This window comes from Dasypus novemcinctus, chromosome 19, assembly GCF_030445035.2.
Source record: "Dasypus novemcinctus isolate mDasNov1 chromosome 19, mDasNov1.1.hap2, whole genome shotgun sequence".
Taxonomy (NCBI): Eukaryota; Metazoa; Chordata; class Mammalia; order Cingulata; family Dasypodidae; genus Dasypus; species Dasypus novemcinctus.
In genome coordinates this window covers 47,734,565-47,748,170 of record NC_080691.1, presented here as the reverse complement: position 1 = coordinate 47,748,170, position 13,606 = coordinate 47,734,565, and the positions used below count along the sequence as shown (strand labels likewise).

The window sequence follows — 13,606 nt, the reverse complement described above, 5'->3', positions numbered from 1 at the left end:
GTTCCACCCTCTTTTCAGTTACGTGCAGTGCTGTGGTGACCAGGGGTGGCTTATCTGCAAGGCATACCCCCGCTCCCCCTTTACCGTTCTTTGCCCTACCCAGGGGGAGCCAGTCCTGTTTGCTATGAAAGGACACTCAGGAGCGATTAGGAGGACGCAGGCAGACAAATGCCGCCTTCCTCCCCGGTCTCCTCGGCCAAGCAGCACCTAGTGCCTGGGAAGCGGGTGGGAAATCCTTCCACCCAGAACCAAGGGCAGGGACCCCAGCGTGGCCCCCGCCCCCCCAGCTTAGAGAATGAGAATGGGGTCAAGGACCCCAAGAGGCAAACGCCTCCAAGGTGGCATGGAGCGGGCCAGGGACGGGCTAGGGAGGGTTTCAGTCCCGGGGCACCCCCGCCCTGCCCCGCGCCAGCTCACCTCCCCCTTCTGCACCGTCATGGACTGCCGGCGGGGCGTGATCTCCTCGTTGATGCTGGACAGGAAGTTCTGGGAGATGCGGAGCGCGTCCTGCAGCAGCGGGTGGTCGGGGTGGCTGGCCGGAGTGTGCTTCAGCAAATCCTGCTCCCAGGGCAAAAGGGCTGGGTGAGAGAAGCGGCGGTGCCAGACCGGGGGGCCACCTGCAAACGAAGCCGCCAGCTCCCCAAGCGCCAACGCCACCCTGGGTCTGTGGGGGCCATCCGGGAAGCAGGTCCTGCACGGTGCTCCGACGAGCCCGGGCTGTTTACAGGCTGCAGACGGTGGGGGGGGGGCTCTCTCGCTTAAGGGCATGGGATAGGGTTTCTGACATTTGGGGTCAAATAATTCTTGGTGGTGGCGGTAGGGGGTCTGTCCTGCACATCGCAGGGTGCTGAGCAGCGTCCCCGGCTTCTGCCCGTTAGATACCAGCAGCACCCCCGCCCTGCCCAGCTTTCACAACCAAGGTGGGGGCAGGCCAGTCCCCCAGGTCAGCAGACAGCTCCTTCCTCAGATAAGAACTAAGCCTCTCCGGGACAGGAATGGGAATAGGATCTCCTCTGCCAGGAATGCAATTAATTCCTCCTCCAGGTCACCAGCTCACCGGTTTCAGAGAAACTAAATCCCTTTATTAGGACCCAAATCCTTTCTGCAAACAGGAAGTTGGAGAGCTGCTGAAATAAGCACAGAGAGGAAGGCCCTGGCTCTGCACTGAGGAAGGCTCGTCCTCCCCACGCCCACCGCTCTGGCGCCTCTTTGCCGCCACGCCGGGCCGTCCACGCCGGACGCCTGGACTAACCACGGCCGAGAGTTGACAGGGTCTGTCTCTTTGGCCAGGCCCCCCCCCCTCCAAAGTCTCCTAGACCCTCCAATCTCATCTCATTTTCCTCCATCTAGAAACTCATAATTTGAGGATGAGAAGGAAGCACGAAACATCTGCTCAAAGGAATACTTGGCAGCTTAAGAAAGAACGAGGCAGAGCTGCACGGGCCACTGTGCAAAAATCTCCGCTGTGAGTGAAGGGGGAAAAAAAGCAACGCGTGGAATGATATGTACGGTGTGACACCTTTTGTGTAACTGAGAAAGAGATTCACATTTGCTGGCACGTGTGGAAGGAAGAGTGCTGGGAGTGGGTTACTTGGCGGGGAGCGAGTGCGAAAGGGAGAAGGAAACCTTACCTGCTTCTGTGGAGTGTAAACGGAAAAAAAAAATGCACATGTCCAGCTTGTTCTAAACATATTCATAGGACCACGTGGGCGGGAGGATTAGGGGCCAGTTTTGGTTTCTGTCTTTGTCCAGCGGGGTCCTGGACACCTCTTCAGTGATGCCCCCACTGCCTCCAGAAGCAACCCCACGGGGCTGGGGGTCTCCACCACACCCACTCTCCAGACAGGGAGGCGGCGACTGACCCATGCCGCCCCCAGGATGCACGGCATCTGGCTGGGAGACCCTGTTCCCCCACGGCGCTCTGGGAAGCCCCTGCCCACATGCAGCAGGCTGCATCCTCCTCTGTGCCCCGCTATGCCCGCACCCACCTCCACGGGGGCATCCGCGGATAACTGGAGGGCCTGTTTGTTCCTTCCGCCGCCCCCCACCTCCCAAGCCATGAGCTCCTGGACGGCAGGGCTGACTTGTCTCTGCGTCCTCACCGCAGGTGTGTAGTGGAAAAAGGGGGCGGGTGGGGAGTGGGGAGATGGGTAGGCAGAGAGGCGAGCCCCCGGGTCAGTGGGAGGAGCAAGGAGCCCAGGCGGGCAGGTCTGAGGGGGGCGGAGGGCGCCGTGACTTACGTGGAGGACCAGCGTGCTCCGGGTTACCCGGTCCACAGGCTTGTAGAGCAGGGCTGCGGGAGAGAGGCAGGGGTGAGGTGGCCGCACCGGGCGAAGCACGGGCTCACTGCAAAGGGGTGGGTGAAGGGGGCGGCCCTGCCTGCACACGCTCCCGTCGCTGCTGCCCGGGGTAGACCCAGGGAGCCCGGGAGGCCGGGCGCATGGCCTTAAGCTTTTGGTCCATGATACCCGAATGCAAAGACCGGAGCAGGGGGCTGACTCCGTGTCGACCACCAAGGGGGCTTGCCACGGATGCGCGTCCCAGCTCAGGTCGGGGGGTTCCGGCAGATGCCCCACTTCCTGGGAACCCAATCTCAGGCCCTGGACACTTGGGAGGCCTGCTTCTGTGACTGGCAGTCTGGTGGTTTGGAGCTGCAGGTACCCCAGAAAAACACGTGCTTAACCTTGATTCATTCCTGTGGGTGCGAGCCCATGCTAAGGAGGACGTTTTGAAGAGGTGACTTCGGTAAAGGGGAGGCCCACCTCAATCAGGGTGGGTCTTAATCCTATCCCTAGAGTTCTTCATAAGCAGGATGAAATTCAGAGAGAAAGAAAGAAAACCACAGAGGGAGCAGCCAGAAACTGAAATCAAAGGAACCCGGAAGAGAAGGGAGAGGTCGCCATGTGCTCTGCCGTGTGACAGACTGAGGACCAAGGACGGCTGGCAGCCAGCCCCAGAACGGGGAGAAAGCACGGCCTCAATGCCTTGATTTGGACTTTCTCTTAGCCTCAAAACCATGAGCCAATAAATTCCCATTGTTAAACAGAACCACTGCGTGGTCTTTGCTGCAGCAGTATGGGAAACCAACAGGCAAGAACGCACCACCTGCTGACAGATCTCTCGGTTTTACAGGTGAGCCTGGGGTGGGAGCCTGCTCACTTACACCCAGGTCCCCAGGACATAGGAGCCCCCTCTCTGTTAGGAGCAGTACCCCGACACAATGTGGCGGAGGGAGGGGCACATGTGTTGCTACCCCCTTTTTACTGATGGGGAAACTGAGGTTCAGAGTGCAGGAAAGCTGTTCTCTGTGATTGGGCGTAACAGTTCTCGCTACCCTAACTGAGGTTCAGAGTGCAGGAAAGCTGTTCTCTGTGATTGGGCGTAACAGTTCTCGCTACCCTAACGGCTGGAAGTAAAAAGTGGCTTCTCTTTCTGGATCCCACTTCCTGCCCAACTACTTAGACCCTGAGGCAGGCTACTTTAGGTTCTAAACTTGTTCTGTTATCTGTTATGGGTTGAACTCTGTCCCTCCAAAATATCTATCGAAGTCCTAATCCCGAGTCCCATAGAATAGGAATTTATTTGGAAATAGGTTGTTCCAGAGGGAATTAGGTCCGTTAAAATGAGGCTACACTGGGGGAGTGGATGTAGCTCAAGTGGTTCAGCGCCTGCTTCCCACGTTTGAGGTTCTGGGTTTGATACCCGCTACCTCCTAAAAACAAACAAATGAAAAAACCCACTCTCATTGCGGAGCAGACGTAGCTCAGTGGTTGAGTGCCTGCTTCCCACGTACAAGGTCCTGGGTTGGATCCCTCGTACCTACTTAAAAAAAAAAATGAGGGAAGGAGATGTGACTCAAGCGATTGGGCTCCTGTCTACCTTACAGGAGGCCCAGGGTTCGATTCCCGGGGCCTCTTGGTGAAGGCAAGCTGGCCCACACAGCGAGCTGGCCTGAGAGGAGTGCTGGCCCGTACAAAGAGTTGGCTCATCAAGATGATGCAACAAAAAGAGACACAGAGGAGAGACAATAAAAGATGCAGCAGACCAGGGAGCTGAGGTGGCCAAGAGGTTGAGCCCCTCTCTCCCCCTCTGGAAGGTCCTGCATCGGTTCCCGGTGCCACCTAAAGAGAGGACAAGCAGACACAAAACACACAGGGAATGGACACAGAGAGCTGACAGCGAGAGCAAAAACAAGAAGGAGGGTGTCAATAAATAAATAAATCTTAAAAAAAAAAAGAGGCCACACTGGGGTATGGTGGGCCCTTCATCCAATATGCCTGGTGTCCTTATAAGAAGGGGAGAGATGACCCAGAGACCGGAGATAGAAGACAGCCATCCAACTAGAGAGGCAGAGATTCAGTTATGCCATGACCCAAGGGACACCACATATTGCTGGCCATCAATGGAAGCCAGAGAGAGGCAAGGAAGGGCGCTGCTCTAAGACTTCGGAGGGACCAAGGCCCTACCCACACCTTGACTTTGGGCTTCTAGCCTCCAGAACTGAGAAACCAAACACATCTGTTGTTTAAGTCTTTGCTATGGCAGCCACAGGAAATAAAGACAACATCTGAAACTTGGGAAAAGAAAATCTTCCTGGGAAGCAGATGTGGTTCAAGCGATTGAGCTCCTGCCTACCACATGGGAGGTCCTGGGTTCAGTTCCCAGTGCCTCCTGGAGAAGACAGGCAAGACAGTGAGCTGATGCGGCGGGCTGGCATGATGAGCTGATGCAACAAGATGACGCAAGAAAGAGACACAAGGAGGGAAACACAACAAAACAGGGAGCGGAAGTGGCTCACGTGATTAAGCACCTCTCTCCCACATGAGAGGTCCCAGGTTCGGTTCTGATGCCTCCAAAAAGATGAGCAGACACCAAACAGACACAGCAAGCACAAACAACAAGAGGGAGGGGGGAAGAAATAAATAAATAATAAATCTTAAAAAAAAAGTTTAAGAAAAAGTAAAGACTTTTGGGGACCACACGGCAATGTGTTAAGTGTCCAGCAAGAGTCTGGATTCTGGTGGGTGCTCACTGGCTCTTGTCCTTCCTGGTCCCCAATGCTGGTGGCAAATGGGTCCTGACCGTGTACCCCCTTCCCTGCCATCTGCAGGCTCGTCCTGCCATCATCCCCACTCTCGTTATTAAGTTTTCCATCTCAAGCCTGGAACAACGATAGTGCCAGGGGGTGAACCAGCTGGGCTCTGCACTGGGTTTTCCCACGATGTCCCCCTCGGCTTGCAGCAGCCACCCTGTGAGGGCAGAGGCCAGAGAGGCCACAGGAGTGGGAAACTCACTTTTGTTTATTTTCCTAATGATTTATTTTATTTCTCTCTTTTTTTAGGAGGTACCGGGGACTGAACCTGTGATCTTGTACATGTGAGGCACATGCTCAACCACTGAGCTCCACCCGCTCCAGGAAACTCACTTTCCAAAGAGTTCTTGGTCGTCTGTTCCTTGGAGTCCTTGTTGCTTCGGGCCCTCAGGTTCTGCATAGAGAAAAGCACGGCTTTCACACAGGGCGAGTGAAGCAGCTTTCATGTGGCAGACAGAGCTACGGTTCAGGAACCTACAGCGGAAATCTCACCCCATTTTCCCGCAAAGAGCCCCAGATGTGGCAAACCTCAGGGATGTACTCTGGGTCACAGAATGAACAAACGGGGTGAGCAGGAACCCACAGGATGCCTTGGCTCACTAGACCAGGCTTCTTCTCCACCGAGGCACTGCTGGCATGTGGGGCCAGGAAGTTCTTTGCTGTGGATGCTGTGCCGGGCATTGCAGGACGTTCAACAGCACCTCCAGCCTCTACCCACTAGATGCCAGTATTGCTACCTCCTACCCCTAGGGTCCAGCTGTGACACCCCAAAATATCTCCAGGTATTGTCAAATGTCTCCTGGGGGCAAAGTCGCCCCTGGCTAAGAACCCCTCATATAGAGAATTCTGCAGATTTGTGGTGATTTGTGGTAACAGCAGTACCCTCCCTAAATGCATGCAAAACGGCTTTCTTGGAGCAATTTAAGAGCGTGTGAGACTCAGCTAAGATGGAGGTGAAGAAGGACAACCACCACACCATGGAGCCTAGAGTGATTACAACTGAAAATGGGAGGATTGCATCCAGCATCCAGGTGGAATCTGAGCCTCCTCTTGACATAAAGGTGCAATGGACACAACCAATCCAGTGTCCATATAGAAGAGGTGGCATTGGATTGGGAAAAGTGGACATAATGGACAAAGGGTATGGGGAAAGGCAGGAAGAGATGAGAGGTGGAGGCGTCTTCGGGACATGGAGCTGCCCTGGATGGTGCTTCAGAGGTAATCACCGGACATTGTAAATCCTCACAGGGCCTACATGATGGAATAGAGGAGAGTATGGGCCATGATGTGAACCAATGTATATGAGGTGCAGAGGTGCCCAAAGATGTACTTACCAAATCCAATGGATGTGTCATGATGATGGGAACGAGTGTTGTTGGGGGGGGGGAGAGGGGGGGTGGGGGGGTGGGGTTGAATGGGACCTCACATATATATTTTTAATGTAATATTATTACAAAGTCAATAAAAAATAAAAAAATTAAAAAAAAAAAAAAAAAAAAAAAAAGAGCGTGTGAGGGGCTGGAAATTCAGAAGAGCAACTCGCCTTTTGAGAACACCCTGAGACTGGCATGGACTTCTACCCCTTTCCACCCCTCGCCTACCTCTGCAAATGTGCTTGCCAAAAAAAACCAAAAAAAATGAGGCACCAAGTCAGAAATCAGACCACAAGTTATTAGGGGCCGGGGTGGAGGTGGGGAATGGGGAGTTCAGGCTTAAGGGATATGGAGTGTCTGTTTGGGCTCAAGGAAAAGTTTGGGACACGGGTGGTGGTGACGGCAGCACAACATGGCGAATATAATTAACGCCGCTGAATTATATACTTAAAGGTGGTTAATGTAGGAAAACTTACACTGAATGTAGCACATTAAAAATAATAATGTATTAACTCGGCCAGGTAATCGTGCAAGCACTGGGCTAATAGTAATACAAGGACATTTATGGACTTTAGTCACCAGTGACTTTACTGCATAGATGGCTCATTACATCTACATCAGTCAGGGAGATTGCCATCAGCAGAGTGACAATTTATCCAGTCAGTTGAATGCCTTAAAAGGGGAAGTGATTTCAGCATTCCAAGAGAATTCCCCAGCTCGTCTTCCAGAAACTCATCAAGGACTTTCATTGGACTTTCCTCGGAGCCCTAGTTTGCAGCTTGCTTGCAGCACCTAGATGTGCATTCTCACACTCACGTGAGAGACTCATAAAATTGCGTATTATTGACAGATATCTCCTGTTGATTCTGTGTCCCTAGAGAACTCTGACTAATACACAAAGGATCCCTAACATAAACCACAGACTATAGTTAATATAATGATAATAATCTTATTTCATCAATTTAACAAAGATACCACACCAATGAAAAATGTTACTAATGGGGAAAACTGCATAAACGAGGATAAATGAGAGCTCTGTACTTTTTGCAAGCTTTTTTTTTTAGAAACCTACAACTGCTCTAAAAATAAAAAATAAAAATAAAAATAACCAGGCACCAAGATTCCCAGGATGAGAGCTGAGCTCTTTAGTGGGAAGGTAATGTTTTCATGCAGTTGAATCATAGGCAACACTGATTTGGTCCAAGGTATAAAGCAAAATGTGGAGAAAACACCCGGTGTCTTTCATTACAAAAAACTGTAATATTTTTGCAGCAATGGCAAAGAAGAATGCTAAGAGTCAACAATGGGGGATGTAAGGGAGTATGGCACTTTGGTGTAATGAAAATGTCCTAAAATGGACTGAGGTGATGACAGCACAATCTGTGACGAAACTGAGAGCCACTGAGTATACACGTTGGATGGACTATACAAGGCATGGAAAGTATAACACAGAGAACCCCGTGGCTGCTGATGGACTATGGTTAACAATACAAATACGAGAATGTTTTCTCAGGAACTATAACAAAAATACAGTACTAATACATGGTGTTAATAATAGGATGGTTTGTGGGGAAAAGACACCAAGGGTAAGTAATGGACCATGGATAGCAGTAATTTGATGATGTTCTTTCATCAAGTGTAACAAATGAGTCACAACAACATAAGATGCTGGTGGTAGGGGATGAATGGGAATCCTGTAGGATATGCATGACTGTTTTGTAAACTCACCACTTCTCTCATAAAAGAAACAAAAACAAAACAAAACCGGCACCAAGATTCCCAGGACGAGAGCTGAGCTCTTTTACTGGAAGGTAATGTTTGAAAGCGTTTGAATTGAAGGCATCGCTGATTTGGTCCAAGGTACAAAGCAAAACGAGGAGACAAGATCCCTGGGTGTCTGTATCTGAAATCGGTTCTGGACAGTGGCTGTGATGAACGCAAGGAGGCAGGCTTCCCAACGACAGTGTAAAACTCACGGTGATAGAAGGGGCCGAGATGGCTCGCCCGACCCCCTGTGCCGTGGGGTCCCTCTCCAGACTAAAAACACAGCATCCTTCCAGTTCCTTGAGGACAGCCTCTACGACACACACTGACACTATCCCTTAAGAGTTTTAACACCCTTCGTGGTGATTTTTCTTCCACGTGAGGGCATATATAAACTCAACAGAAGACTGCAAAAAAACAGGCTGTGAGCCCAGGAAACAGGCTCCCATTCCATGCCCTCTGAACAGTGCAATGCCCACAGACACCTTTGGACGCTGGGAAACTTATGAATTTTGTTGAGCCCCAAACCTCCCAAACTTATTTGACTCCAGGAGCCATTTCTGCATCACTCCCTGCATGAGGCCGGAGCTGGTGCTCCATCGGGTCTAAGTGACCCATTTCTCAGGACTGGACCCCAGAGAGACGAAGGGACCGCTCACTCCTCTACCCCTCCCTGCACCTGGAGGCAATCACCAGGAACCCCCCACGGCCCTGCTACACCAGCACACAAGCCTGACACCTCCCCTGCGCTTGCTGCCCCTGCCTCTCCTTTAGCTCGATTTTGCTCTCTCTGGGGCTGCCCCTACATTTCTGGGTCTCTTGAAATGAGAACCCACTGAACCGCAGCCTGCTCTTAAAGGATTAGGTCTCTAATGTGTCAAGGCCGCTTGGAATTCTGCACTGACCGCTCCAGCTGTTAAGGGCTGCGACCCTCGGCCCATTTAACGAGCAAAAGAAAGGAGCCAGGTTGAGTGTCGCGGGGCAGACAGCAGCGGGCAGGAGGCCCTCCAGGCGTGAGGATCCCGTTACCAGCAGCGCCAGGCGGGAAGCGGGGGGCACCCCAGGGGCTCCGATGCAGGGCGCCACACACGCTATCCCCATGGGAGACGGCCAGCGCCAGGACCCACTCCGCCCCGCCTCCTGCCATCAATGATAAAATGGATCGCAGCCTCCAGGACCCATACCGCCTCTGAGAGCCGAGGGCCGTCTCCCGTGCAAATATCTAGCTCACGACACCATTCCAGGGGCCACTTCCCTTTCTAATGCTGCCTTTCTCACTCCAAGTTCTTTCCACTCAGAGCCCTCACTGGGGATGGGGACAGGCAGTCAGAGTCCAGGGAGCTGAAGACAGCAAAAGGCAATAGTGGTCGAAGGCCCAGACAGGAAAAGTCCCATTGTCGTCACACCGAAACAAGGAGGGCAGGGAGGCCCTGGACCGGAGGCTGGCGGGTGCTGCCGGGTCCTGCCCCTGCCTTGGCCAGGAGCCCCTGGATGCACCACTGCTCTTCTGTGAACCCGGAGGGCCAGGCCTTATGCCCTTTCGAGGAGGCTCCTCGCCCTAACGGGCCCTGATTAGAGGTTCCAGCCCTCTTGGGCTGTGCTACCTGCAGGCAGGGAGAGGGTGGCCCCACCTGCAGCTTCCTGCCAGTGTGCACTGGGGGTGCAGGTAACACAAGCCCTGCTCCTGTGTGCTAGCCCCTCAACTTTCTCAGCTCCCAGCCACTGGCAGGCTAGAAACAGAAAAAAGCACAACGCCTCCCCAGCTACCCTTTGATGACAAGGTGCTGCGATGAGCAAGGTCACGTCCTGTTCAACAGGGCAGAACTACGGACCTTCCTCACTGCAGAGGGGATGGGATAAGGGATACCTGGGGGGACCTGAGGTGGGGGACCCGGCCAGCTCTGGCATCGGGCCTTGGCCCTTGGGGAGGAGGAGGCTGCCACAGCATCCCCCACACACGGGGCCAACCCAGCGGCATCCGGGAACGGAGCTGCGGCTCACGTGCTCTGACCTCGGCGTCACCGTGTCCTCCCATCACACGCTCCCCATCCGTCGGCAGCCCCCGGCACACAGGTGGCGGAGGGGGCGCGAGCGCGCGCCGGGTCGTTACCTCCGAGATTTCCGCGAACTGTGCGTTGGCCTGACAGCACTTCTCGGCCGTTTCCATGGCAACCCCATAGTTGTCCACGAAGGCCCGGTACACGCCCAGCTGGCTGGCCTGCAGGGAGGGAGGAAGAGACAGGTGTGGGCAGGCTCATGTGCAGAGCTGCAGGAGGCACCGTTGTTCCACGCTGATCCCTCCCCACGCCTGGCATGTGCTTCCCTTCGCCCAGAATGACACACTGAGAAGTGACTCACGGCCACGGGCAGGTAACGGTTCCCCCTTCCAGAGTGGCTTGTGCTCCCACCCCACTAGCTTACGGTGCCCTCAGCAGCACCTGACGTTCAAGGTTGTCAGCGAATCTGACAGACGCCAACACAGGTGAGACACAGAAGCACCTGCTGGACTTCTGTTCTGGGACTCACCGGTCTACAGAGGAGGCAGTGGTCCACCCAAACCACTCCCGGTTCCCCAGAGTCGGGGAGGAGAGGCCTGCTGGCTGCCTGAGGCAAGGCAAGGGTCATTTGTCCTTTTCAGAACTGAAGGTATACTACCGGTGCTTCTCACTTAGCTTCCTGCTCTGACAACCTGAGGGTGGCATCTGCTATGGGAGGGTTGTGCAGTCATGGCTGTCACCTCCGGGGCCCCACACCCACCTGGAGATCCAGCCAAGGGGGAAGCCAGCTCTCACCTGGACCAGCCAGCCAACCTGGCCTTGCAGTCTCGAGTAACCAAGTGGGAGCTGTAAGCAAAAGCCTCCACTGATCTGGCGTGTGCTCTACATTTCATCTCCACATGCATTTGCATTTATATTACATTTTCTGTTTCTACAGATGACAACCCCCAAGGACGGGTAAACCAAGTCTTCTGGTCCCACTCCCTCTGGGGGCCTTTTGAGGGGGCTGCTCAGGGCAGAGGAGGAAAGAACAGCAGTTGGAGGTGGCTCTGCGCCCCCCCTCCAGTGCTTGTTTGCAGGAGACAAGTGGCTGCAACCCAGTGTGCCAGGCTCCCCGCCTCAACCCCACTGCTTTCGGCACTGTCACCACAGCGTGAATAATTCAGGATGGCGTTCTCACAGCGAGACAGCAGACACGGAATAAATAAATAAGGGCACAGATGCACACATAATTCAGACCATTCAAAGTGGGGAGCTGGGGTTTCCGTGGTGGGGCTGTTTCAGATAATGTGGTCAAGATCAGCCTCTCTTAAAGGGGAAAAGCTAAACTGAGATCTAAAGATGCAAGGGAGGAAAGATTATTTTTCTTTCTCCCACCCCACCTTGCCCCTGCCCAGAGAGGGGCTCACTTCTCCAGGTGGGTCTTGAGAAGTTCCAAAGCAATTCAGTGCCACGTGTGTGTTTAGGTACTGAAACCCTGAGCTGCTTGGGGGTGACGGGAAAGTTCTGGTAACGGATGGTGATGTCGGGAATGTGCTCAGGTCTCAGAACAGTATGCTGGGGAGTGGCGGACGGGAGCGTGGGTAGTATACAGATGTTTCCACAATTTAAAAAAGAGAGCAACTAGAGAGAGAGTGACCAAAAGAGAAAAAGAAAAAAAAAACACCTGCACCAGTAATGGGACAAATGTGTAAACGATGGACTATAGTCAACAGTATCATTTTAATATTCTCTCTTTTTTTTTTAAGGAGGTACTGGGCATTAAACCCAGGACCTCGTACATGCGAAACAGGCGCTCAACCACTGAGCTACACCCACTCTGCTTAATGTTCTTTGATGAGTTAAAACAAAGGTACCACACCAAGGCAAACTGTCAATAGGGGGTTGGTATGGGGATGTTGTGTTTTTTACATGACTTTTATGTCAACCTACAAATTCTGTACAAATTTAAAAAACAAACACTTTACAATAATTTAAAAAAACAACACATTATGCTAAGTGAGAGAAACCAGACACAAAGTACTACATATGGCAGGATCCATTTGTATATAAACAAATAAATATAAAATCCATAGAGAGAGAATCAGAACAGTGGTTATGTAGGACTGGGGAAGGATAGAAGGGCTCAGAGATGATTGCTAAGAGTACATTTTTATTTGTTTTTTTTCTTTTTAGAGTAATGAAAATGTTCTAAAATTGATTGTGGCGATGAATACACAACACTGTGATTATACTAAAAGCCATTGATTGGAGACCTTGGATGGACTGTATGTATTTCAATAAAACTGGTTAAATGGGGTCTTTTTTTTTTTGTTGTCAGAAATGCAGAACCTTAATGAGGAAACATCAGGCAAACCCGAACTGGCTTACACCCTTCAAGAAATGACCAGGTCATGACAGACAAGTGAAGTTCGAGGACCGAAGAGATGGGACAACCAGGTTCAACACGTGAGCCGGGACCAGATCCCGAATCAAAACCGAAAAAGTGGTTCAAAAGAACATGACCATGAACGTGATGGGATTCACATACGGACCACATGTTAAATAACAGAATCACTCAGTGTTCAATTTCCTGGATTTGATCACTGTGTCTATGGCTCATGGAAGTGCCTTGTTCTTAGGAAATACACAGTGAAATATTTAGAGGTGAAAGGACAGATGTCCCCCAAAGACAGCCTGCCGAGTGACAGAAGCCAGACACAGAAGGGCAAATATTGTGCCATTTCAATACAGTATTCAAAGTATCTAGAATAAGCAAATTCCCAAAGGCAGAAAAAAGATTATGGTTTATTAGGGGGTGGGGTTGGGAATGGGAGTTCCTGCTTCCCGGGTACGGAATTTCTGTGTAGGGTGACAAGAAAGTTTCAGTCATGGATGGGAGCACTGCACTGTGAATGGAATGAACACCATTAAATTGTGCAGAGGCCTATATTGGAGATACTATGGGTTCAGTTCAGACCACTGCAATAAAGCGACTGTAGCAATTGAGCATTGTTTGTGAATTCCAAAAATAGATACTGGATTATGTTTGCAAACTGGTATGTTCCCCTGGGCACATTAGAGGTATTATCTTCAGAGGTTTCATTTTTACTCAATTAAATTATGATTAGGTTTTGATTGGGCCATGTCACTGGGACATTGAGTCCCCACCCCCTTGGTGGGCGGGGACTTACAGAGAAATGACAAGGCACAGGAGTGAGTTGGAGTCTTTGATGCTGGAGCCCCAGGAAGTAAACACACAGGAGAAGAACACAGGAACAGACATGCGCCACAGACACGGCAGAGGCCCTGGGAAGAGAGACAGTCTGATAGTCTACAGCTGGCTTGTGGAGAGAAAAGAGCAGCTGAGCATGGAGCGAGACCAGCCCTGGGAAAGAGAT

General features: G+C 52.0%; 1 protein-coding gene across 1 annotated transcript in view; it reads right to left on the bottom strand.

The window, feature by feature from the left end:
* The window catches only part of BCR (BCR activator of RhoGEF and GTPase), a 143,506-nt gene that overhangs the window by 38,947 nt on the left and 90,953 nt on the right, over positions 1-13,606 (bottom strand). The window contains exons 5-8 of the mRNA XM_058281735.1: positions 10,340-10,447; positions 5,426-5,486; positions 2,241-2,293; positions 418-558 (exon numbers count right to left, since the gene is read on the bottom strand). Of these exons, the coding sequence (XP_058137718.1) occupies positions 418-558; positions 2,241-2,293; positions 5,426-5,486; positions 10,340-10,447 (363 nt within the window). The remainder of the gene's footprint in view (positions 1-417; positions 559-2,240; positions 2,294-5,425; positions 5,487-10,339; positions 10,448-13,606) is intronic.